The sequence below is a fragment of the Melozone crissalis genome, unplaced genomic scaffold, assembly GCF_028551555.1.
Source record: "Melozone crissalis strain CALT ecotype California unplaced genomic scaffold, PUWL_Pcris_2 ptg000029l_1, whole genome shotgun sequence".
Classification (NCBI taxonomy): domain Eukaryota; kingdom Metazoa; phylum Chordata; class Aves; order Passeriformes; family Passerellidae; genus Melozone; species Melozone crissalis.
In genome coordinates this window covers 9,049,599-9,075,173 of record NW_026535807.1, presented here as the reverse complement: position 1 = coordinate 9,075,173, position 25,575 = coordinate 9,049,599, and the positions used below count along the sequence as shown (strand labels likewise).

The window sequence follows — 25,575 nt, the reverse complement described above, 5'->3', positions numbered from 1 at the left end:
TGGGCTCCCAGGCACGGGTTCTCCGTGGCGCAGCTCCTCCGGGACGTGGATTCCGGGGGGCACCGGGGCAGGTTCCGGGGGTCAGGACGCGGCGGGGCGGCGGACGGGGGATGCTGCCCCTGGGACGGGCCCGGCCGAGGCTGGTCCCGCGGCCGCCGGGGATAGGCGGAGGGAGAGGGCAGTCGGATCCACTAGCAGGGTCCTGAGGGAGGTCTGAGGGGGCCCTGCCCCACACCTGCCCCACACTTGTCTCTCAAAAGCTCAGCACGGATATGCAGCACCCTGGCAGCCACTGGGATGTGGGGCCCTGCCAAGGTTCAGGTAATTGGTTAATCTGCTTAATTGTCCGGCTGGAAAACTGCCCACCCTGCCCAGGCTTGAGCTGGCAATGGTAAGGCCACAGCGTCAAAAAGTCCCATCAGCTCAGGGCTCCATCCTGCAGGGTGACATCTGCACTCCAGCTCCCTGCCTGCACCCCTGCTCCTCCCTGCCTGCACCTCAGCAGTGCTTGAGCCACCAAAGTCTTGGCAAAGTCCTGCCATCCCCATTGCTCCTCTCGCCAGGCCAGCAGGTACATGTGGCACCTCAGGTCCCCATGACAGCACCTGTGTGCCGGCAGTAGCGCACAGTGTCCCACTCCTGCTCCCTGCCACCTCTCCATTTCCAGGGCACTGTGTTCACCACTAGCACATGAGGCATTTCTGGTCCCTGATCCCCTCCTCTGTGGGGTCTGGAGGCCGTGGCAGCCAGCTGAGCACAGGGTCTGGGAATCTGGCCAATTTGGGCACACTGGGCCCCAGAAGGCAGGCAGGGCAGGCAGCTGGTCTGGGGAGGCCACACAGGGGGAGAGTGCAGGCGATCCTGCCCTGCACCAAGCACTGCCAGCACTGGGCACCACTGCAGCTGGATGGTCTCACCTGAGGAAGGTGCAGCTGCAGTGCTGGGTGTGCAGTGGCACTGTGGGGAGGGAGCTGGCTGTGCCCTGTATGCCACAGCCATTGGAGCACCTTCGGCACCAGGCAGGGGCGCAGCAGCCGCCTCCACATCCTCGGTGCTGTCAGAGGTTTCCTCCTCTGCCAAGTGACTCACTGGCAGATGAAAAGCTGAGCCCCTGCTCTGTGCTGCTGCAGCAGCCACGTGCCTGCTGCCTGCACAGCTGGGTGGAGGATGCACCATCCAGTTCTCTCAACCCCTGTGCCCAGGGCCACCTTGGTGTCACAGGCTTTTCATCACTGTTCTCCCCCAAGAAAGGTTCCAAACGCCAGTTTCAGAGTTTCAGAGAAAATGGCCCCAGTTAAATGCCCTCAGACAGACTGGAACCCAGCTTTGCTTTTTTCCTGACCATTGTTTGTGTTTTATTGTTCTGCCCTGTGCCCTCCACAGTTCTTCTTGGCCATGCTGCAGGAGGAACCACCCTGGCACCTTCCCTGGCTGAAGGGTGGGACAAGACCCTCACAAATACTGGTATGGCAGCTCCATGGACACAAAGGGCAGGAGAAACCACACATACCTGGGGCATGGCTGACCCAGCAAGGAGCCAGTGACAGTGAGTTGGGAGTACAGGCTAGGAGGCAGGACCAGCTCCTCCAGGGTGCAAGCAGAGTATCTTGGAAATCCACTGCCATGCAGCATACACAGTTCCATTTTTGTCCAGCAAGGCTGGGAGAGGAGCTGCCATCCTCACAGCCATACTGGGACAAATGCCCTTGTTGGCAGCTGAAACCCTGGAGGAGACCCTGAGTGGGAATACACAGGGGGACTGTGGGGGCCAGGGTGTTATGCTGGGGCTTCGTCCCATGCACCAGGGAGGTTGTCCTGTGCAAGGGGAGGCATTGCTGGCTGCTCCTGCTGTTACTCCTCCATCTCCAGGGATTTTGTTTTGCACTGTGCTCCAGTGTGTGTTTGTGGCAAGGAGCTGCAGGGTCCCCAGGGAAGTCCTGCATTGCACCCCACGGCACTGATGCTCCATCTCTGCGTGCCAAAGAGCCGGTCCCTGCTCTGCCTCTGCACAGGGGCTTGCAGCAGACACCTCCAGAGGTCCCTCCAAGCTCAGCCATGTGCTGCCGAGCTCCCAGCATCCGCACCAGGGGCTGCACAGAGACCTGCACCAGTCCTTGCTAATTCCAAGGCACACGGAGTGGAAAGCCCACCGAACAGGTTTTGCCCAGCGTGCTGGGGGGGCGGGTACACAAGGGCAATGTAAATAACAGCCACTCCTGCCGGCAGCCATCACCAACACCCTTCACTGACAGGGGCATCCCAAGGCTCTGGGGACTCCCCTTATCTAACTATCCCCCCCACCCCAGCTTCTCCTTGTTAATTAATATCACTGGACCAATGTTAAGCTGCAAGGGTGAAGGTTTCTGTCTTTAAATACCAGAGAGGAGCTAAAAAAAAGAATCCTCCTGATTCCACCATCCAGGGGAGTTAAACAGCTAAAGAACAGCTGCCTATTCTCCTGCTGGAAGAGGACTCTACCTCTCCCAAAAAAACAAAACAAAAAAAAAAGAAAAAAAAAAAAAAAAAGAAAAAAACTCAACCCAACATAGAGACACTGGGCTCTGGTGAAGATGAGTTTATTAAAGCCAGAAGAAAGGGATCACAGCCATTTCCCATGGCATAGCTGGATAATTTGAATTTGTGGCATTCTGGTTTTGTCAACACCAAAATGTTTCTTCTGCTGGTAACATTTCAGATCAAAAATCAAACGTGACACCAGTGTCCGAAGCAGTGGGAGCTGCCCACAGTCCCAGCTGGGCACCCTGAAGAGAGTTGCTCTGTGGGAACTGGGACTGTCCAGACATCTCATCTGCTGGATCTGCCTGTTGTATCTTTGGTTTCTGAGAACCACTGGCCTTGAAAAGGGTATGTTGGAGAATTCTTTAATCAGCCAAGAGATACAAAAGACAAATGAAGTAGAAACAAAATAACTTCCTGAATCTCTGAAACTGAGGAATTTCAGCCTGTAAGGAGAAGAGATACAGTACTGGACAAACCTGAGACACTGGGGTTTGGTTTTCCTCAGTTAAACCTCTCCCTGCCAAACATTCACAAACAACTCCTGAGACAAATCTGAACCTGATTGAAATCGACCAGAACAATACTACTCTACTAAAAACCTGAACTTTTACATAGCAAACCAACAGAGATACTCGGAGTGAGAAACAGAGTGAAGCCTCGGGGCACAGCGATAGCATTGTATCAATCTAGCTGAGGAATTTCCAGTAGACCTCGGTGCCAAATCTGACTGAACTGACAGTCTGCTCTGCCAGCCCTCTCCTCCCTGGGAATGTCAGGTACTTCACTGCTGTGTAAATGTGTAACTCAAGCCCATGGCATTTCTGCTGGGAGCAGGGAAGTAAAGCAGCACAGATCCCTTCGGCTTTCCAAGCCAGGGGAGAGCCCTGCTTAGTCCCTTACAATATCTCCAATTGGCAATAGCACTTTCAAGCATGCAGGCCTGAGTCTTGCCTCTGACTATGCCAGTAACACACCTAGAGGAATAAACTGCAGCTGAAATGGTCATCCTGCACTAGGGGCTCTGAGCATGAAACAAACCCCTTCAATCAGAAGAATCACAATCTAACAGTAAAGAGCAACAGGCTGTTTTCTGCTGTGCCTGTGGATTGACAGGGTGTGGTTTCTTGGAGCTTGAGGGGCTTTGGAGGCTGAAGTAGCTCATTTGCTTTACATCTGTTGTGCTAGACAGGGAGAGTACATTCTCCTCGGGAGAGGAATCCAGGAGATACCTTTTTACACTGGAAACATTCATTGTTTTTTTAATTTCAAGACTTCTCTTTCTTCTGCTTTCAGGTTGTTGCAGGCTTTTATCAGAGTGTGGCACTGGTGTGAAATTCTTTGTAAGCCCCATCTGAGCACTGCTGAGGATCTGCTGATGGGGAGCTGCAAAAACCAGGTCAGAATTTTCTGAATTGAGATCAACCAAGTAGCTGTGAAGGGTATTTTTTCTGGAGCTTTCCAAGTCAATAATCCCAGTTGCCTTCCTCTGCTTCAGCCCACTGTCAGCACATCCAGAGCGTTCACCTTTCCCCTTAGTGGAGTGTGTTGTCTTTCTCCTTATTGCTCTTTTCCAGGACATCCTTCCTGGACTCAGTTTTGTTTTGTTCCCTACAGCTGCCTTCTCCACCTCATGGTTTGTGGGCCAGTTGCTGTATCTTTGCCCAGGTGTAGCTTTCTGTGTAGAATGGTGGCAAACTTGAGGCTGCTGCTGCTGTGATATTGTCAGGGGTTTAAACCCTCGAGTGCCTCTCCTGAACGCCTTCCTCAGGGGGGTTGGTAGAGGCCCTTCCAGTGGTACAGGACACTGTTTCCTCTGACTACTCCCCAAAAAGTGTCTGCCAGCCCAGCACATGCAAGGATGGGCAGCACAGCTCTGTGTCTCCAAGCTGCATTTCACCTCCTGCAAGAAGGTGTTTGCTCTGTCACAGGCTGCTGTAGCAATGGGGCTGGCTTTGTCTTCTGAGGCTGGGTTTAGGTCACCCTTAGATGTGCCATCTCCAGTGAGCTGGTTCCCTCCAGGGGAGGCTCTGTTTTGCTGTCCCACTGTCACACAGGGGAAATAAGACCAGCCTGAACAGCTGCAAACTCCCCTGCCTGGGCAGCATGGCTTGTGCAGGTGCTCCTCACTCAGGACACAGTACTGGCACAGCCCAGGGGAGGTCTGGAAAGATTTATCTGCCGTGTGGGGGGGCAGGCTGGCACCAGACAAAAGCGTGTGCTGCCCAGCTGAGGCATTACACGGCGTCAGGAAGCCAAGTTCTTTACACGACTTCAGGAACTGGTCATTCAGCTGGGCTGGCAGGGACTCCAGACCCTCCTTCAGCAGCTGCATACTGGATTTCATATCCAAAATCTCAGCATCTTTCTGGGGAAGCAGAAAGCAGAGCAGAAGCAGTAAAAAACACACAAAAAGGCGCAATAAGTAAGGACATTTTAGGTACTATGTATCAGTTTGGTATTGACCCAAAGATTAGCAATTTGCATCTTCTTGTGTAATAGATATCCTCAAACTCTCCCACAAAGGTGAGAGGTTTGGGACTGGAGCATCCCCCTAACCCAGAGTGTGCCCCCTCTCCTAGGAGCACTGCCTTCTCATGTGCTGGTGTGACACATCCTTGCCAAAAGCAATTCCTGCAGCAGGGCCTTTGGAGAAACCAGCCCTGATCAGGAGGTCTCTGACAGTTCATTCTTGTGTCGCTCACATCCACTTGTTTCCTTTTCATGTCTTTTTTCCTCTCCCTGTGACACACCTGGCTGAAGGGACAAGGTGCTGAGGGACGAGCTGCTCTCCCCTCACAGGCTTGCACTGCACATGTCTCCAGCAAAGGCATGTGTCAGGTGAGGAAGCAGAGAGTGCTCCATCACAGCCTGCCACAACAAGGCACTGTTGGCTTCTTCTCTTACCGACCAGGGCTTTGTCAGAGCTTACAGCACTGTTAGCCAGTGCCTGGGTAAGCCTCTGTCAGTAGCTGGCCTAGAATTAGCTTTTTAATATGTCTTTCCCCTTTCATTATAACAGGAGCAGTCTGCTTTATAATCCACCATTCGAAGGCAATTTAATATTCAGTCAGTATTTTGAAGAAGCAGGAGAAATTCAGAATGAGGACTCAGAATAAAAGATTAATTTCTTCACTTACGGCTGCAAGTCTCCTCTCCATCTCCAGCAGTGCCTGCTCCATTTGGCTTTTTTCTGTCAAAGCTTTCAGCACCAAGCTGCAGTGACTTTGAAGAGCATCTTCCACTAAATAGGGAAATCAATAAAAACCACATTTGGTCTTTCATTTGTAAATGTGAATAAAGTGCTATCAGTACTATTGCTACTCTCTGCATGGCTTGGCATGAATCACCACATGATTCTCCTGCTGTGATCTCCCCAAGCCCCGAGCAATGAACAATGGGGTGGATTTTTAATGGAAGACACTTGACATTTATAAGATGCTGCACATAGTCCAAACCTCATTTACTGCCCTCTGTTAATGTGGCAGCTGGAGAGGAGAGGCTGTGCAGAGCTGCAGAATTTGGTAGGCTGAATGCAGGGAAGGCTGAGGCTTGGTTGTCTACCAGGTGCACAACAGGCATGGCCAAGGCAGGGGGACCCCAGCATAGCTGATCCATCCCTGTATAAACAGCACTGTCATGCAACCAGGTGATGGGAAATGGGGCTTGAACTGGATGGAGGTGTAAGAAGTTAATGGCTAAGAAGTACAACCAGAGAAACTGTGTCACAAATGCACAGGAGGCTGAAAATGGAAGGAAAACTGCTAGAAGGAATAGAGAGAAATTATGAAGGAGTGTGCAAAGAATTGGAATTTCCATTTGCCAGTCATGGGAAGGGATGGGGTCAGAAATCACCTGAACCAGGCAGCTGTGCCCAGCACTTAGTAGTGGGGGCCCCAGCAGAGTCCTGTGGAGGCACAGGCTCCCTGGGAGGGTTTTAAATTGAAGCAAGTTGCTCTTGGCTTCAGTCAGTCTTTTTGAAAAACTGATAAAACCCCAGGGATTTGTGTTATATGATTGTATAACTATATAAATCCCCCCATACAACTTCAATTACTCTTATAGGAACCACTGCTGTGCCTAATACATTATGGGATAGGAACACAGCTTGCATTGTGTGTGGAGATGAAAAATCTTTAGCAATCTTGTGGAAGTCTACTTTAAATTTGTAAATTAGGACAGAGAGAAAGAGCTGAGAAAGAGTGGAGAGGAAGAGCTAAACATGTCTGGTCTTTCCTGTGAAGGGTGCAGGAAGGTGTGTACAGATGGTGAGGAATGTTGGCTGGCTGGCACAGAACAGGATCCAAAGCACTCTTGCTAAGGTAAAGCACTGCCAAACCAATGGGCCAGGATAACTGAAACCCTGGAGTGCTGGAGCACTGCACACCTGAGAGAAATCAGAACAAAGCCTACATTTCAACGAGCTGCTACAAGAGCTCTGCAATTAATGAATCTTCTTTTGCTACAGATCCAAGGTGTTTGATTGACTTTGGTGTCAGAGGAGCTGAGAGCCCATCTGAAGCTGTTCCTGCTCTGCAGTGTTTATCTCAGCTCCTTGCTGAGCACCTCTTGCCCCACAGTGCTGTGCTCAAAGGCTGCAGGGCACTGGGGATCCCTTCTCCTCCTGCTCAGCTCTTTTCATTAAGCTTCCAGGGACTTAATTATCTCAGTGAGCTGTGGCCTTCTGTCAAACTGGAGATGGAATTGGTTAAAGAGCTAATAACTATTAGGGAGCGGCGGGCAGAAAGTGATTGTACAGGCTTTGCTTCTGAAAAAACAGGGATGGTTTTGAAATTTTGGGAAGGAAGAAAGGAAAACAATCTGAGCAATTATGGGCTTAGTAATTTGTTCTCTTATGGTGCAAGGTCTTAGAACAGACTTTGAGGAGAAAAGTACTCAAATATATGAATTTGAGGGAAGGGAAATAGAATAAGAACAAGATTTTATAAAAGGTGTATTGTGATTTAATACTCTAGGACAATGCAGGTGACTTCTTTGTCAAAGACAACACAGTGGCCTTTCTGTAGATTCAAACGAAGCTTTTCACTGGAAGTTGTCATGTAATATAAAAAAAAGGAGAAAAAATAAGGAGAAACTTAAAAAATAAGCCTCAACTAAAGGGAAAACATCAGCTCTTGAGCTGAGTGGCATGAGGGGACAAGGCAGCTCTGACAGGTGCTCATCAAGGCCTTCTCATGAGCCAAACAGGCTTAAAATCTGCTATAGCCACCTGGGTGCAAAAGTCAAATGGCATTCAGTTATTTAGCAAGTGACACAAGGATGTAAATGCCAGCCCCAGAGGCCACAGGTGACACTGGGCAGTGGGGTGAGTGGCAGTGCACCAGCTCTGGCTGACAGAACTGCTATGCACCCCAAGATGTCTGGAAGCCCACATTCCTTCCCAGCTGTCTATGTGCAAGGAAAGAAAGAGACTGGGCTAGACATGGGCAGAGAAAAGCTGCAAGTTAATTAAGTGCTTACATGGTAATCTCCTCTTATGAAAGGAGATTGAAAGTGTTTGTCCCATTCAGCCACGCAAAGCTGAGGCGCGGGGTGGCGCAGGGCTGAGGTGCCACTCAGGGATGGGCACAGGGAATGGCACCTCCTGGCACCAGGAATCCCCTGTGCCCTGCTGGGATGTTAACTTTGCCTCCTCCAAAGGAGCCCTGCTGGGCACAGTGCACACAGCTGTCATTTGGGAGACAGAACCCTGCAGTTGCCTTATCTGTGCATCATCCTCACACACACTGAATTAAAACCACCTCCCAGACTGGAGCTCGAGGGGAATTTCTCCATTATATCAGGATGCACATCACCACATGGCTTTGCCTTGTTCTCTGTAGGAGCTTGACTGATTTCTGAGGATTATCTGCAGGTATTTCTAACAATATGCTGTTGCAGTCAATGTGGTTGCTGTTTTTAATCTTTTAGTGTTTTGCTCTGACAGATTTAGACTGTTTTAGAAACCTGGAAATCTGTAATTTGTAGGATGGGTTTGTAATGGGGGAGTGAATGTTTGAGTGGGCCTTTAAGACATTTCATCTCCCTGATTGGCAACAAAGGCTACCTGCAATCTGACAGGAGGTTTTGGGGGAGCCTGCCAAATTACAAAGAGAAGGAAAACAGTAGTGACTAAAGGAAGAAACTCCTTTCATGTCACTTTATCACCTTCCATGTCTATATCATGAAGATACGGGAAGGGCAGCATCTGCAAGCTTACCTTGCTGCTCTTCTCCATATGCCTAATTTTAGCTCAGAATTATTTTTAAAACTTTCTGGTTTCCCTAATCTATCTATTCTTCTTAAACATACTATCCTCAGTCTAAAAATAGTCCTGCATCCACTGGGCTTGTGATCTGCACACACATTTGACTCAGCACAGCGTGCTGCCGGCAAGCAAGCAGCAGCCAGCCTTTTGAACGTGTTTCGTTTCTACGTGTAGGAGTGTTCTGCAGAAAAAACCCTCAGTACAGAGGAGGGGACTCTCCTTCCCTCCCTGCTTCCATACCCAGAGAAGTGTTCAGACTTGTCAAGCACTAATAAACAAGGTAAAAATAAGTGTTAATAAAGGCTTACCGAAAAAATAGGCCTTGAGACAGCCAAATTAGATCAGATCAAGGACCCTGTTACGTCTTTTTTCTTTGAATATGATCAAGAAGGGCTGCTTCAGAGGTTTTCTTCAAATAAACCCTGCAGCAGATAGTTACTGAATAACTTGATCACAGACAGGAAATCTTTACTCAGTTAATGGGTGACTTATGCACAGACTTGTGCCTCTCTCGAGGTAATTTAAACAAAGCAGTTTTTTACAATCTGAGGCATTGCTGTGTTTTGATTTGCTGTACCCTTGTGTTCTGATGCTGCTGTTTACAATAACAACATTTGGAATATGAAATCTGGCATGAGATAAAAGGCTGAAGGACCTCGGGGTAGGGCTGCCACCCTGTGCTGCAGAGAGTTCCCTGCAAATCAGCCTGTGCCCAGGTGCAGCTGCACTCCCAGCAGCTGAAAACTACAGCCTGAGCAGGCAAGGGAGGGAGCACCAGCCTCCCAGCCCAGGAATATTAAACAGCAACTGCTTCTGATGTCTCTCTATCATCATCTACGCAGCTCATCCTGAGATTGGCACTAGCAGCAGAGCCACTTTAAATAACACTTTGGAAGGAGGTTGGTTCCCCCATGCCCAGATTCAGTAGGGGAAATTGGAGGTGCCATAAACCTGGTGAGACACGGGCAGGGAAGACAGCTCTGGAGCTCACCAGAGCACTGCATGCTCTCCCTGGGCAGCCATGGGGCTGTGCCAGAGGGTGAGAGAGTTGGCTGACATGGCTGCACCCTGCTCAGATACACTCCAAGCAGTCAGCTGGCAGGTTTGTGCTGGCTTAGCCTGGGTCCTGTTCCACAAGACATCAGAGAGAACCTGCATCAGGGGACTGTGGGATGAGCTGCCCCTGATCTCACCCTGTGCTACAGCACACACTGCTCCAAGCCCTGAATTGTGACAATGAGGGGTTCCAGTATCTACTGGAACATCCACACTTCCTCTCACCATCCATACGGAGCTGTTTTGGAGTCTGGTTAAGTCCCTCACCTCAAGTTAAGACTAAACCTCTGGTTAAGTCCCTCACCTTTGTCAGTCACTGCATGTCTAGTTAGCAGCTACATGGAAAAAAACATTTTTTAAATCACTTTCAAACTTTTTGACTGTTCAATCCATACAGGACATAAGGGAGTCTGAATTGGGTGTCCCAGTCTGGACCATACTGTTCAAGGTAAACAAGTTCAAATCTCACCATTTTAAACACAGCATGTCCCCTGGAAACTTTGCCAGCAGCTGCTGGGCATGGGGAATCTGGAAGCAAGTCATGTTTGAAAACTGCTCACTGTGCCCTGCATCTTGTCAGAGAACTGCATCACCTCATACCTCTGCAAGTGACATATTGCACATTATTTTGTCACCCTTGATGGCAGTGTGTCAGAGGATTGCCTGTGGCACTCAGACTGGGAGGATGCTGCTCGTGTGCACTGCAGACAAGGTGTTGTGGAGGATTCAGCTGCTCTGAGCTGTCACAGCTGGAACTACCAGATACAGAACAGCAAAGCAGCAAAAGAGGGCTGAGTGGTGAAAATTGACATTTGTATAAAAAAAATAGAAGACTTTAATAGAAGTGTGGATATGAAAATTAAAATGTGAAAAATATGAAAAGAAACAAGCTACAGGAGTGGAAACCGGAAGGAAATAGAAAATAATGAATGGGCAAGTCAACCAGAGAAACTGTATGTACATAAGGTGGAAGAACTGAGGCCACAGGGTCTGTCTGCCTCTTTACCTCCCTGTGCACTGCCCACTGAGATGTGAGCAAGGCACAGAGAGCCTGTGCCTCTGTGGAAGCTGCTCAGCCAAACCTTGTATCATCTCCAGGGCCAGACCCAGCTCTATCCACAGTGTGCAAGCACATATGGACAAACACTCAAAAGAGAATATTTTAAAAAATCTTCCTGCACAGACCACGACAGCCCAGCAGCACTTGGAAATACATTTTGAAAAATATTTTCTGTTTTGCTCTTGCCTGGTGGCTGTGCAGACTATGCCAAATATGCTTGCTACCCACTGCTAAAAATGCAACCTGAGATACTCCTTATAAGCTTTTAATGAAGATAGACTTGATTTCAAGTTCCACCTTCCTTTGGTTTTCAGAGCTGTTGGAATGTTCTGGTGCACTAGTTCTCTTCATCTTCTGCATTCCTCTCCTACATGTGAAATCCTTCACTGCCAGTGATTTAACATATCTCTGCCATGTAACCCACATCCCAAGGTACTGTATCATCACTCTCTGGCATTCAGAACTTTATTCACTCTGAATTTAGCTCTTTCACCTGAGTTTTGGAATTTTATACCAGTTTTTCAAGGGAACTGCCTCTTTTCAAGGCACTGGCGTAGTTATCTATTTTGTGGGAACTTAATTATCCATCACTGTGATATCAGTCAAATGACAGTGTTTATCTGCAATTAACCAGTGACAGATGAACCTCCCAGAAATATAAAAAGAACAACATTGTGCAGCATGTGATGATTTTCATTATATATTCAACATTCTGCAGCATGATGCATTACAGAAACTGCCAATTTTTCTTTTCAATTGCTTTGAAAATCTAGCAGCATGCACCTCTGGGAGGTTTCTCATTTCATTCAAGGCACATTCATTGAAAATGGATATGGAGAGGAAACAGGACAACTGAGTAAATGATATGGAATGAAGAGGGGGAGCCCTGAACAATAGATTTGATTTTCAGTGCCATGACAACAATTTCTGTCCACGAGCTATGTGAAATTAGGCAAAGTCCTGCTGCAGAGTGGACAAGTTGAGGCACTGAAGTAATTAGAAGGTGGGAAAATGTGTAAGAGGGAATTTGCTGTGCTGGCCAAAGCAGACAGATTTTTGTTTACATTAGGGTCCCACCAAGAGCATTTGCCAAGCACAGCAAGGGAATGTTCTTAGTACAATGAGATTAGTCTTTCAAATGTACAGCCTATCATGGCCTCCAGCATAATGAATCAGACTCCACTCTTTTTGCTTGAGAGGGCTCTGTTGATTTAAAAGCTATCTGTCAGAGATGTGCTTTGTGGGAGCCACATTTTGCCACACAGTAAATACCACTGTGCTTTTGTGAAGGTCTGCTGCCTTCATCTCACAAGATACAACTCACTTCACGTTTCTTGTGTATATTGAAAATGGCCTCTTGCTCTGGCACAGAGCAGAGCAACTCTGAGCAGTCCTGACAGAGTGTTGATAAAGCATCACACCAGCATTAAAAATTAATGTACTCTCAAAGGCTCAGTTCTAAGCTAAATTAGAAACGATTTCTTGAAGCATTTTCCCTCAGTAAAGATTCTGTGATTAGCCACTTGAGAGACAGAGTTGTTCAAAAGTATTTTATATTATTAGCTTTTCTGGAGGTCACCCTTTTATCATGGCAATAGTGTGCTTCACTATGTGCTTCTCATTCAAGAAATGAGCAATACTAGTTTTGTTTACATCCAAAACTTAATCACTTCATGCACAGAGGAGCAATGGAAGACTTCAAACTAACATATGAAAATCTGAGAAAGCCCTAAAAACTGAATGTGGATACTCAGGATATAAATATCTGAGTTATTTTTTACTGTGTATTCCATTAGTACTCCAGATAGCCTAAAAATGATCATACTCCAGACAAAACACAAAACCAGAGGTGTGTTTATCAATTTGAGCACAGTGTCTAGCCATGCCACACCTAAGTACAAGAGAACGGAGAAAAGGAAAAAATGAGATAATAGGAATGGAAAACCTGACAAGTCCATACGATGGATAAATCTTCTTTTCTCTCCTCCCTAAGGGAGAACAGCTGTGAGCAGAATGAGTTGCCCAATTCACCCCAGCCTCCAGACAACATGCTGACATTTGGCAGTTTGACTGTGCCCTCTGCTGTTAACAGGAGCACAGGAAGGACTTACATGTCTTGAAAAGGGTTTCTAGGCCAACCAAACTGGATTTGAGTTTGGAATCAAGCATTTCTTCAAACTTCTCGAAGCACACTGGCAGCTGTAAAAACAAAGGTAAATGGGGAAATTCAAACATTGCCTTTTCTTTGTTTGCAAAATCACATCCCCAGATGCCACAGAACAATGACTGCAACTCACGAAATGAAACAGCCTGAAAATGGTTGTTTATCTGTCACTTGAAACAATTTGTGCAGCTGTTGGTTGCAACCCCAAGGAAGATCTGGGATGGCTCAAAAGGCTCATGAAATCCGAACATATTTCAAAAAAGAGATACTGATCTGTAAAATAGGGTTAATAATAACTAATAAAATGAATTTTAGAAGTGTTGGGTCAGAGACCTTCACCTTCAGACCACAATGACTAATCCTGAGAGTAGACTGCTTTCTTCAGGCAGAAGAGAAAAAGAACTGATATTTGCAGGCTGCCACTACAGCTTGTTTTGCTCTAGAGACCCAGAGAAATTCCACTACTGGCTCTGAGGCAAGTCCCTAAAGACCTTGACCCTAAGGACACAAAGGCAATGGTATATGCAAAAAAAACCCTTACAGTTGTTGGTTTAAAGTATTTGAGTGCTTAAGACACAGAATGTAATATTTTAGATATCAGCATAGCAAAGGAGAGAAAGTGAATACTGAATAGTCTGTAGTATTTCTAACTCTTCATTATTTTACATTCTGAATTTGAAGTAACTTACCTCTTGAAGCTTGTCTTTGATGCTGGAAATAAAGGTGCTTAGGACTTCACTAAAATGGAAAAAAACCAACAAGTATGAAACAGAAATGTAAATTACTGAAGTGTACAAAAATTGAAAAGATCACTGTAAAAATGAGACATGAAACACTGCAAGGCATAATGTAGAATGAAATGTTAGCACAGAAACATGATTACTTCAGGGGGCATAACCCTTTGAAGTCACCTCAGTTGTTTCAGGAAAACATGGACTCTGCAATGTAAAGTAAGAAAAAAATACATATTCACACATGCTCCTATATATCAAATACATGAAGTTATGGGGTTTTTACTTTCAGATTTTTGGCTGTCTGTCAGATTTTTAGCTGGCATTTGCCCAGCTGTCCATTAGCTGCTGGGGTGTGAGCGCTGCGTTATAGGCTCCGGAAGGACCCAGCCTGTGACGTGCCAGTTGCTGCGATACACGGCTATTGTGCTTGGACTAAAATAACTGTGGGAAAAACACAGGAAAAGCTTCAGCATCAACAAAGCCCAGGCCAGGAAGAACAAATACTGCAGATCTTTTTCTCCTGAGATTATGCCTGCGGTTTCTGTTATCTGCCCTTTTAAGTTGAGCCAGCGTATCAGGAACCAGGCTATACTCGTGATTAACTTGCCACACCAAAATGCACGGACGGTTGCTAAGCAAAGTGATAACCTTTTCCTCTCTGAAGATTTGGGTCATTTGAAGTCAATCATTTGAGTGATCTAAATTACAACAGCCAAAAATATGCAGAGGCCAGGTAGAATCTAGTTATAAGAAATCTCTCTAGCCTTGTGGAAAGGAAGATACTAATTTTCTTAGTCAAACTTGAGGGGGATATAAATTGATAAATTATATGCTTATCTTTGAAAAGATAATATAGTTATTTCTAAAAACAGGCTTCTAATCTGGGAGCAAGTCTGGAGTGTAGGAAGAAGCATAATTCATTTAAAGAAAAAATAAGGAATAATTATGAGTGATGCCTAAACATTTAAAAATACTTTGTCATTTCATTACAAAAATCTTCTTCTAATAGGCAATTGAGAATAAAATTTTGTCTTATCAGAAAGGCAGTGCCTATTAAAAAGGCAGGAGAGATACATAGCCAGATTTGATCAAAGGCTTTCAATAAAAACACACTTCACTTTGGATGTTACATTACAAAATGTACAGTGCTAAGAATTATTTATAGGTGCACTGGGGAGTTTGCCATATTTCATTTTTGAGCTTCAAATTGCTGGCTTGTTCCTTGAAGTCCTTCAGGACCTACAGGTACCTGTAATTCTTGACATCTGACAAAGAGTAGATGCAAATTACATTAGCAAATAACACTTGTCTGTTACCAAAAAAAACAATACATAAAAATCTTGTATGGAAATAAAATTCTAGAGATATGTGCAGGTTTATAAAGATGCAATCTGCACACAAGTGTGATTGGCAATCCCCTCATCTGGCCCAAATGTGAAGGCCACCCTCAGAGTCCCTTTTATCACTCCCCACATAGACTATAAAAGTTTGAGAGAAAAGGGTTTTCACAGAGAATCAATACAGAAAAAAGAAACAATGCTGATTAGATAAAGACAAAGGTAAATTCAGGTTAGAGTTTTGCTGTTCAGTGGGGCTTATGGCTGAATGTGTTACATAAACTGCAAATAAACACTATTCTCTTACCTTGCAACTCTTTCTAATTAGAAATTATTTAAAACCTGAAAATACTTTTCTTGGAGAAGTATGCAGATATGCCATATGTGATTTGTAAGAGGGGAAGAAGGAGCTGCAGAGAGTGAAAACCACCAGAAGAGAAAGAATTTCCAGTGGATGTCTACATACCGGTCATATTTGTCCTTTATTTTGTTCTTATTCACTTCAAAATTTTCCAAGACACTTTTTGCTCTTCCTGCACCAAAATTAAGAGAGCCTTTTTCTCTTGTTTCTTCATCAAATAACTGTGGTTTTGTCTGGTATTTGGTAAAAATACTGGGCTCACTCTGTGACACAAACAAAAGAAAACTGTTGAAGTACAAAAATAATCAGAACATTAATTAGAAGAAACCATTTGTTTATCCAGTGCAGACAGACTTCACAGTGATTGGACATGACAGATTACATTGGATGAGGAGATTAAGAATTTTGTGAGATTATGCCTCATTTAGTGTGCCTAGTTAGATCAACTCTCTGTGGAACTGAGACCCAGCCCCAATTCCTCCAGACACAGGAGTTTCTCTCATCTTGAGGGTTTTCAGTTTGCTACAATTATAAGGTGTGCTGGGTTTTTCCCCTTCTATGTTCAAGACAGGGACTATAAATGAATTTCAGTGTTCCTGAAATTGTAGAAAAGTTCAAGTTGTCAGTAGAATCTCCCTGTACAGGAATCTAAAAAAAAATCTTATTGAATTGCCTGGTGGATGACATCATTTTGCTGCCAACTAGCAACATCGACAGACTGTAGATGAGTTTTTCACATGCTTCAATACACATTTTAGAACAGAAATTTAATATTAATATGAAAGCTTCATTCTACAAAATTTCCCGACACTGTGTGATGAAAATGGCAATGCCTTTTCCTTAAAACATAAAAAAATGCAAATTTCATCAATGTTTTGCAATTGTGAAAAGTGAATTTCCTGGTTTGTGTTTGATGAAAACTGCTCCTAAGCAAAATACATAGGACAGCAGATAGCATCTGGAACTGAAGGACAGCCTGGAGCCTCCAAGCTGGCACAGCTGCTCTTCCCTAATCTTTGCTCCAGGTGTGTTTATTCTGATCTGATTCTCTCTGTTAGCTGTGCAGGAACTATTTTAATGGAGGCTGGCAACACCAGAAACCATGAGCTGTAGGAGGAATATTGTGAGCATAGAAACTCTTCACCCCTATCCAAAATCATCCAAGCATCTACCTTAACAACAGAGCAGCAAGGTCATTGTCAGTGCAGGGAAGCAAACACTGAGTAGCTCTGTCATCCTTGCAGAAAGCTAAGGAAGTGAAATACATCATTTTTGAAAGGAAAATAGATGTAATATTCTGACTTAGCTAGGTAGGTGGTCTAAAGACATTAGCTTGAGAATAATTTCATATTATTTCAGTAACTTAAAAAATGTGATTGAAGAAAATCATACCTATCTCAATAATAATTTATAGCAATCTGTTATAAATATCACACTACTCTGACCAGGCTGCTACTTTGTCTTGTCACAGTAAGGATGTGTATGTAGGAAGAAGACAACTTGATTTCAGCAGTTACTGACATTTGCAAATGTTACCACCTGATTTCAGCATTTTCCATTAATTTGCATGGTGGTTGTGTGCCTGCTCAGGGCTGAGGGAGTGAGACTCACATCCTGGGAGTTCTGCTGTCCCAGCTGCGTGCCCAGCTCCAGCGGTGCCGCTGCCGACTGCGCGTTCTCCGGGCAGAACTGGGAGCCAAAGAGCAGCTGAGAATCACTCAGGCTCGAGTAGTCACTGGCAGTGCTGCTCCTCATGGAAAACTTATTGGGCCTGAAATGGGGCAGAGAGGGAGGTGAATGAGTCTGGAGTAATTAAAAAGCCAAACAAAATTCCCTACATGGCCTGCTGGAAGTGCTACTCTGGATAACAATTTCTGCTGTAACTCAGGTGTTGCTTCAATAAATTGGAAGGCAGCTCCAAGAGAATAAACAATAAACCTTTCTGACTTATTGCTGACATTTCTTGGGCGTTTATTCTCCAGATGCCTTAAGTCTGACACAGTAGAACAACAAATAAATAGAGGTAGCATATGGCTGGATGAACTGATATGAATAGTTGGAAGTATTTCAAACATATTAACATGCTACTCAAAAGTGTTCTTCTTTCCCTTGAGCGTTACTCAAATAAATCTTTCCTAGATATCTTTGATTTTTTGCTGTGTTGCTCTGATTCTACTCCTCTTCAGAAACACTCTCATACTCCTCTCCTGCTTTATGGGCTAGGCTTGTGGCACAGGAGCAGCTTCCCTCAGACAAGGGCTTCCCTGCCCAGCTGCAAAGCTTCTCATTGTGTTGGAGCCTGACTCCGATTTTTTTGTTAGCAAAGGTGCATATAAAAGCTTTCTTTCATTTTTCACAAGGAATTGTAGAAGGGTTTGGGTTAGAAGGGACCTTAAAGATCACCTAGTTCCAACCCTCCCACCATGGGCAGGGACACCTTCCACTGCACCATGTTATTTAAAGTGCCATCCCTTCTGGCCTTGAACATTTTCAGAGATGGGGCATCTACAGCTTCTCTGGGTAACCAGTGCCAGTGCCTCATCATCCTCACAGGAAGGAATTTTTTCATAACAATCAGTCTAAATCTACTATCTTTCAGTTTAAATTATCACTATTCCATTGCTCCACATCCACAAGGTCTGGCAGAGTGTTTAGGTTAGGACCAAACACAAAAAACTGTATCAGGTTTATATTCTCAGCTCTTGCTTTTTTTGAGCTACCAAGATGGAGAGATGTGTTGCTGCCTTTGGAGCTGGGGACTAGAGACCAAAATAAATGAAAATAATTAATGAAAAATTTACACAAGATTTTTCTTCCATGTCAAATGATACAAGTAAAGGAGAAGGAATAGGATAATAACTCATGTGTATAACAAGAGATGATCACCTCAACATTTATTAGCAGTGACGTGTTTGGTTAATCCCCAGTTTTGGAAGGAGCCCAAACATCATAGACACAACAGGGAGGGGATTTAGCAGCAGCACTTGAACTGCTTGGTCTCCATTATACGCTAGTGTCACTGACAATATCATATTAATGCTTTTGGCTCTAAGCTCACTGACTACACTGAGCTGCAGGCAAAAATAGATGAGGTATGGGTTCCTGAATTCTCAAAAAGCCTGATAAGTCTGTCTGAATTCAAACCTTCTCCCTTAATCCCTCTCTGGACCCCAAATCTGCTAAGAAAAAAATCTGACTACAGTTTTACTTGCACAGTTTCTTGTTTCCATCTCAGCTAAGCTTTGTAAAAAAAAAAAAAAAAAAAAAATTTTAATCTACAGGCAGTATGTGGGGGAGATGTGAGCACATGGGCTGCCCTGACCCCACACAGGCAGAGGCCCTGCCTGCAATGTAAGCATTACATCTCCTGCACCAGTTTTATAAATCTTTCTGCTCCTGCACCAGTTTTCTAAATCCTTCTGTCTTCCAGACAAAACAGCTCCCTCTTAGTTTGAGGAAGGGTTTTTATAATCTTCAGATGCTTTGTGGTCTTGATGAACTGCCTTTGAAATTGTCCAGTACAATTGGTGAATATCACACCCCATGGTACGCTCGTTTTCTCAGATGCTTTGTGTTATTTACTACCTGAAGCACAAGATTCTTATAACAAAGATTTTATGAGGAGTATTGAGCTGACAGGACTTTATGAGCCAAGTGACTTCCTAGGCTTACCCTGCACTACAACCAAAGGCAGCTGTTGGCTGCTCTGGAGCCCAATTTTTCTGTTTTAAGTCCACTACCTCAGCAGTTGGTTTAGGAATGATGGCACTTCTGCAAATTAAAGGGCAAGGTGAAACAGATGTCTCTTTTGAATGCACTCATTCCCCTGAGCAATGCTTTCTTTATCCCTTGCTTAACACTGCTGGCAATTAATTTACTAACAAGACCATCTGGGCAAGCCATCAGCCTGGCGATGCCTGGCCCAGTCCTGGCCCTGCCAGAGAGATCAGACAACGACGATCAGATGTGGGATCAGATCCGTGATCAGGCAACTTCAGCTCTTCAAACCACCTGACCATTCCCTTCAGAATGCCAGAGATTCAGGGGTGCATGTTCTATCCTAAATATAAACCCTTTCCCATAAACAGCAAGGAAACATCCCAGGTATGCAGTTCCACTTAGCAGTCCCTCCTAAGTGAGGAGTGCAATAGTTACCTCAGGAGAACTTCTGGCTTTCTGCTAACATGAGCCATGCTCCAAATCATCTGTGTTGGTGCACATAACATTCCTTTGGTACTGGCATTAGCATATTCATCCAAAGCAAAACCAGCTTTAGATATGTAAAACAAGTTCTTGACAGCTCCAAAACATGGTAAATCATCCTCTGCTGACTGATGGTCAAATGACTGCATTTTCCAACCTAACTTAATGCAAGGTATTGCAATATTGGCAGCTCCAACCCTTTCTCGTGACATGAGCGTGATCTAAAAAATCTGCAGCGCTCTGCATATCTGGGGGGTCAGCAAGATCTTCCCAGGCTCTGTTTCCTTGTTGTCAGTGGAAATTCCCCCTTTATAGGAGGAGTTAGAACTTTCAGGAATTTCTTTCATTTTTCTAATTTTCTGATTTCCACTCCAAGTATTTAACACAATCACATGCAAACATTCACTTTTCATTCAAAGGTTCTGGCTTACCTCAAAACAAACATGGCATGCAATAAATACCCTCTTCTAAAGTTTCCTAGATATTCTAGGCACACTGACAAACTAAAGCTTCATAACTGTAAATTGCCATAGCCCTCATCAATCTTTTTTTAAGAACTGCTATTTGTATTCTGTTGTTTGGATCTGTCCTAATGTGTCAACACCAACGTTTAAGAGTCATTTGAAAAAGTAAACTGAGACTTTTACAATATGCAATGTAACATTTATCTGCAGTGCTGCTATAAACACTGATTTTCTCTGGTTCTGTCATCCCCACTGAACCTGTGCCAACATCCTTCTTCTTCTCAAGCGCTATGGGTGAAGCTCACTTACACCTTTCTGACACATTTCTTCAAAGTGCAGTAAAGCCTCTTTCCCAAAGAAATCCTTCTCTCCTAGTAGCAGTGTCTTGAGTAGGATCAGTGCCATAAAGTCTCTCTTCTCCTGGTTTCCCTCCAGAAAATCTCAGAGCCCTTTCTGCTCCTCCTCATTTAGGGGCCAGGGCTGAATCACAACAAATCCAGTATAAATTCTGGGAGCTGCCATTCACCTGCTCTCCCTCCTGCCTTTAGCCTGTATCTATAGGAACTGTCTGTAGCTCTGCTATTCTGCTCTCATCCTCACTATCAGCTGCCTGCCAATGTGCTCAGCAAATGAGCAAGGATCAGCCTTGGCTTTGGGTACAGGGGAGCTGGAGGAGTTAAAATCAAAGAGTTTTAGCTGCTCTTGCAGCCTCCAGCCATTTGCCATCTCTTCACTGGAAACAGTCACAGCAGAAAATTATTATTCTGCTTCCTGTCCTCTGGAATGGCATGACCTGCTTGCTGCAAATAACTTGCACCACATCCTAAAAGGAATTTCTACAAACACATTCTGGCACTGGCCCTAATGCATTAACCACGATGAAATCCCTCTCAGTTATTCAGCTCAAACACTCCCTCCAGTTTCCAAATTTCAGGTTCAAAATCCCTCTGGTCTTATTTTAATTTCTCAAGATCACTCCTACTTTCTATGACTTTCTTCATTATTCATTCAGCTGTGATTCAACACTGCCCAGACATCCTGACCTTGGCATCCATGTAACCCTTTGTCCTGAGCTGTTACAACAGAGCCTTTTCCTTCAGAGGAGATTGGCATTCCTGCAGAGTGGCCCTGTTTGCTCCTACAAAATTCATCCCCAACCATATTAAAAGTTAGGCATCTGGAGATAAGGGGTTTTTTTGCTACTCCCCTCTCTAGCCTGAAGCCATCTTCCAGCCTCCACTTACAGCCCTGGTTTCTCATTCCTGTGAGGCTCTGGAATTTTACAGCTGCTCTCCTGGTCTTTGTCTTGCCTGTCTTCTTCATTTTCTGCTTCTTCTTGAACCTCAATGTAACTTCAAAATATGTGACCTTGTGATTTGGGATGGAATTTCATGGATAATGGATTGAATGAGGTTTTTAAACTTGGAAGTTATTCTCAAGAGCAGAAATAAACCATACAGAGTAGTGGCCCAAGTAGGCCTTAACTTCAAGAAGCTGTTTAGAATGCCTCTTTAATATTTTCATAATTTCTTGGCCTTACACACTCTCTGGCAGGCTTTCTGCTTCTGATGTCTTTGGAAGTCAGTATATGAGTAGCTTTTATGCATTTTGCAAGTTACTTCTTTTCTCATGATACAAGAAATTTCTCATAACTTCAATTTAAAATCTATATAATCAAGTCTGAATAATCCTTCTCCCTCAGGCAACCATTTAACCCTTTGGGTTGTACAGTTTAATTTAATTTTTACTGAGTTTTATTATTACTATTCCAGTGTCTTTTTTCTTTTAATTAACAGCAGTGGATTTTTTGGCTTCTGCTGCTCCTGCAGAGATACTGACTCCAGTTCCCTACTGCCACTCTCATGGTAGCACTACAAGAGCAAATGGCCTGAACAGGGATCTTGTGCTCAGTTCAGGGCCAAGGCAAGATGTGTGCCTTCCCCTGAGAGCCCCTGGCCAAGGCTGATGGTGTTGATGGTGCCTGAAAATGTACTTTCAGCATCACACCCCTGTGATGCTTATCCAGTCAGTCAAAGGCTGATTGAAGCATCAGTGCTTTTGTGGCTGCTGTTCTCTCATCCTCTGTGATCTCCCTCTGCCAGCCCTCCAGGCTGGGCAGGCAGCAGCACTGCTCAATGTGGCACTTTCTCTAATGAAGGCTGGCATTTCAATCCATAAAAACTGTGTCCTCTGTCAATACACTCAAATTGAGCCTAAGCTCTCCCAGTATAGCTGTCATGTGTCCCCCTTCCACCCTCTAAAATAACTGGCACCCTGATACTATTGTCCAACCTGATCTTATTCCCTCTGCTCCATTTCTCAATTCCCTGTTATGTCAATATTCATACATAAAACCAGCTGGAGCAGAGGTTCTGGTTCCCCACACCCTATTTCTCAGGCTGTTAGGGTTGCAGAGAAGCACTTGTGTGTCTGACAGATAACAAATAAAACCCAGAGCACTTTGGGGCTTGTGCAGAGCTGTGTCTGTGAGGGCAATGCATCACTGGAGCTCTGCATTTCCTGGGGACCTGGTGGCAGCTGCTCTCAGAAGTAACACCCTGACTCAAACTTGCAAAGAACTCACAGAGTGAGTCATGCTCTGCCTAGATTATACGCTGATTTTATGTTTCATTTTTAAAGCTCCCTGACAGAGTTTTCTGGGGATTAAACAGCATACCCTGCTGTGGTGGGAAAGGTTTCTAGTAATAGAAGTCAGCCAGGGAAAAGTAATCAACACTTCTGCCCCCTTTTTAAATACACACACACATTCACATGTTCCTGTGGGAAACTTTTCTTTCCTTTAGAAAAAGTTAATTGTCCACAGAAAATTTTCTCCCCCTTCTTACCTCCTCTAAAAACCCAGCTGCATTTCCAGTAACATTCTATGCCCTATTTGACCCTTTTGAACTCACTTGTAAAAAATGTGGAAAATGCTGAGGAGTGGGTGTTAAAATCTTGCCTATATTTTCTTCCTGCATTGATAAATGAGTTAAAAGGGAAGATGTTGTAGGTGATAGGCTACTTTGGAGGAAGAAATTCAAGTGATCCCTTTCCAAATAGGCATCTGTACTTCTTCCACTCATTTCCTTCCATATGGCACAACTACACAGAATTATTTATATATTTTAAAAATAGATCTTATATATCATGTATACAATATAAAAATGCAATTATATATTTTATATATGTTATGTCTTTTAAATATATTCTCTAAACTTCCCCTCCTCAGTCTCTGACTTGAAAAAAAGTCACAGGTTTTCAAACTTAGAAAGAACTTATTGAAAACTAACAAACCTCCCATAAAACAAACAAAATTAATCTGCAGGTACCAAGAAGACAATAGAGTTAAGCAATGCACAATAATAAAGACAAAACTGTGAGAGATAGAAATAAATTTTCCCCTGAATGGGCTCCCCTTTGCCCCCTGCATCTGTGCAAAATTCAGTTAATTAATATCTATATGACAAGTATTTCTATAATGGGCAAGAAAATGACTATTATGTTTTCATTATCATCCATCATTTTGGTAACATCTGGCCAAAGAGACAGTATGACTAAAACTGTGAATTTGAACAAGTTAGTTATGTAAGTGGGTTAGTTAACTAACAGAGGGCCAGAGTACCAAATTAATCAATTAGCTTTTCTGGAGTCAAAAAGGGGATGAGTACCACTGCCTTTTTTAGCCATGTGATACAAAGGATGCTCTGAAGTACAAATTGCAGCTTGTCTTACATATTTGCCCTCCAGATGTTTATATCTGAATATTTGTTGTTTCACTGTAGACTGGAGATGTGCAGAGCTCTAGCTGCTCTTTGGCTTCTGCTGGGGAGAAAACAAGCCATGTGTATAAATGCAGGATATGGAATAATTTTTGAGTTACATAATGTGCAATAATGCTGCACATCACGATTCGTTCTATCTGCCCTCTGCACAGGCAAGAGGAACACTTGACTTATCTAATGAGATGAGCATGGCTCACAGGGCTTCTCCAAATACACCCTGAATGGACAAGGGTCCAGCTTCCAGCCAATGCTGATTTTTAGAATCCCACCAATGGTGGGTCTATGGCAGTGCTGGCAGGCTGGGGACATAAACAGGATCCCAGGGCAGGCTAATGAATTTCCATTAGACATTCCTAATTAGCCACAGATCAGTTCTGGACATGTTTAACCTCACCTGTCATCACCCCTGCCAAGTGTTTTGTTTTACATCCCATCCCTTCTCCATCTCCCCCCACCCACACTCACCCGAGGGCTGTCGGTGTGCTCAGCATCTCCTTGATGTTCCAGATGTTGAAGTTCATGTTGTTCTCAGGGCTGACAGCCTGGCAGGCAGCCCCCAAACAGCACCACGGCCCTCACGGCCTCTCCCCACCAGCAGCGGCCATGGTGCCACAGTGCCTGGCAGGGAGGAGGGAGATAGAAGATGGCCAGCCCCACTCAGGGCAGCATCACCTGTGTCCTGTGGCTGTGGGGACAGCCCAGGGGACACAGCCCTGCAGGCCCAGGGCAGGCCTGGCCTGAGGCCCTCCACAGGCCTGGGATGCAGCCAAGCACTGGGCCTGCCCACCTGTGGGGCCTGAGGGGCCCTGGGGCAGTGTCTGGGTCGCACCCCAGGGCTGGGGTCCCTGGGTCTCACCCCAGGGCTGGGGGGCCCTGGGGGCAATCCAGGCCTGAGGGTCCTCGGGGTCACCCCAAACTCAGAGTTCCTGAATCACACTCTGAGGCTGGAGAGGCCTGAGGGTCCTATGGCAGTCTCAGGGTCTCATCCCAGGGCGAAAGGTCACTGGGATAATTTCGGGACTGAAGGTCCCTGGATTTCACCTCAAGGCTGGAAGCCTCTGGGCCTCACCCTGAGGCTTGAGATGCCTCAGGGTCCTCTGGGGGTCTGTGGGGTGACCCTGGAACTGAGTGTCCCTGGCTGCTTCCCTGGAGGTGAGGGTCCCTGTGGTCACCTCAGGGCTGAGGGTCCCTGGATCTCACCCTGTGGCCATGGACCCAGGATCAGCCCCAGCTCCAGTCGCTCTGCCTGCCAGCCTTTGTTCCTCACCTGGAAGCACAGCCCCAGGCACAGGGGGTCATCACAGGACACTGGGAGGATGAGAAAGCCGAAAGCTTGGAACCTGGCACACTGAGAGCTGCTCCCATGTAAGCATGGCAGCCACAGCACCCATTTCCTTTATTTCCAGAGCTGTGTGGTTTCTTATGTAAATACCTCTGGCAGAAATGCAGAAGGATTTAATTTCATCCATCAGAAATATGACAAAAATAACCACCATCTAAACATTCCCCAAAGAAACATTCTCAAATATGGTTTTACTGGATTTTTTTTTGCCTTGTGGTTCCATAACACCCATGTTTAGGAATGCAGAACAGGCATGCTTGCTTGCCTATTTTTTCCTCCTTTAATTC

General features: G+C 45.1%; 1 protein-coding gene across 1 annotated transcript; it reads right to left on the bottom strand.

Annotated features, from left to right (window-relative positions):
- Positions 1–585: 585 nt before the first annotated feature.
- Positions 586–24,467, bottom strand: IHO1 (interactor of HORMAD1 1). Its single transcript, XM_054281200.1, has 8 exons — positions 24,412–24,467; positions 17,109–17,268; positions 15,603–15,760; positions 13,755–13,803; positions 13,013–13,100; positions 5,658–5,761; positions 3,692–4,885; positions 586–825 (listed from the first exon to the last, which is right to left on the bottom strand). Exons 1-8 carry the CDS (start codon positions 24,465–24,467, stop codon positions 586–588), a joined length of 2,049 nt encoding a protein of 682 aa, XP_054137175.1.
- Between the last annotated feature and the right edge of the window lie 1,108 nt (positions 24,468–25,575).

Excerpts from the sequence above, each read along its gene's own strand:
- IHO1 (XM_054281200.1), bottom strand. The coding sequence starts at position 24,467 with ATGAACTTCAACATCTGGAACATCAAGGAGATGCTGAGCACACCGACA. Across the intron at positions 15,761-17,108 it reads GACAGCAGAACTCCCAGGAT|AGTGAGCCCAGTATTTTTAC; the intron begins GTGAGTCTCACT and ends TTTGTGTCACAG. Across the intron at positions 826-3,691 it reads CCCTGTCTAGCACAACAGAT|ACCAGCTGCCTGCCCTGCCT; the intron begins GTAAAGCAAATG and ends TGGCCTCCCCAG.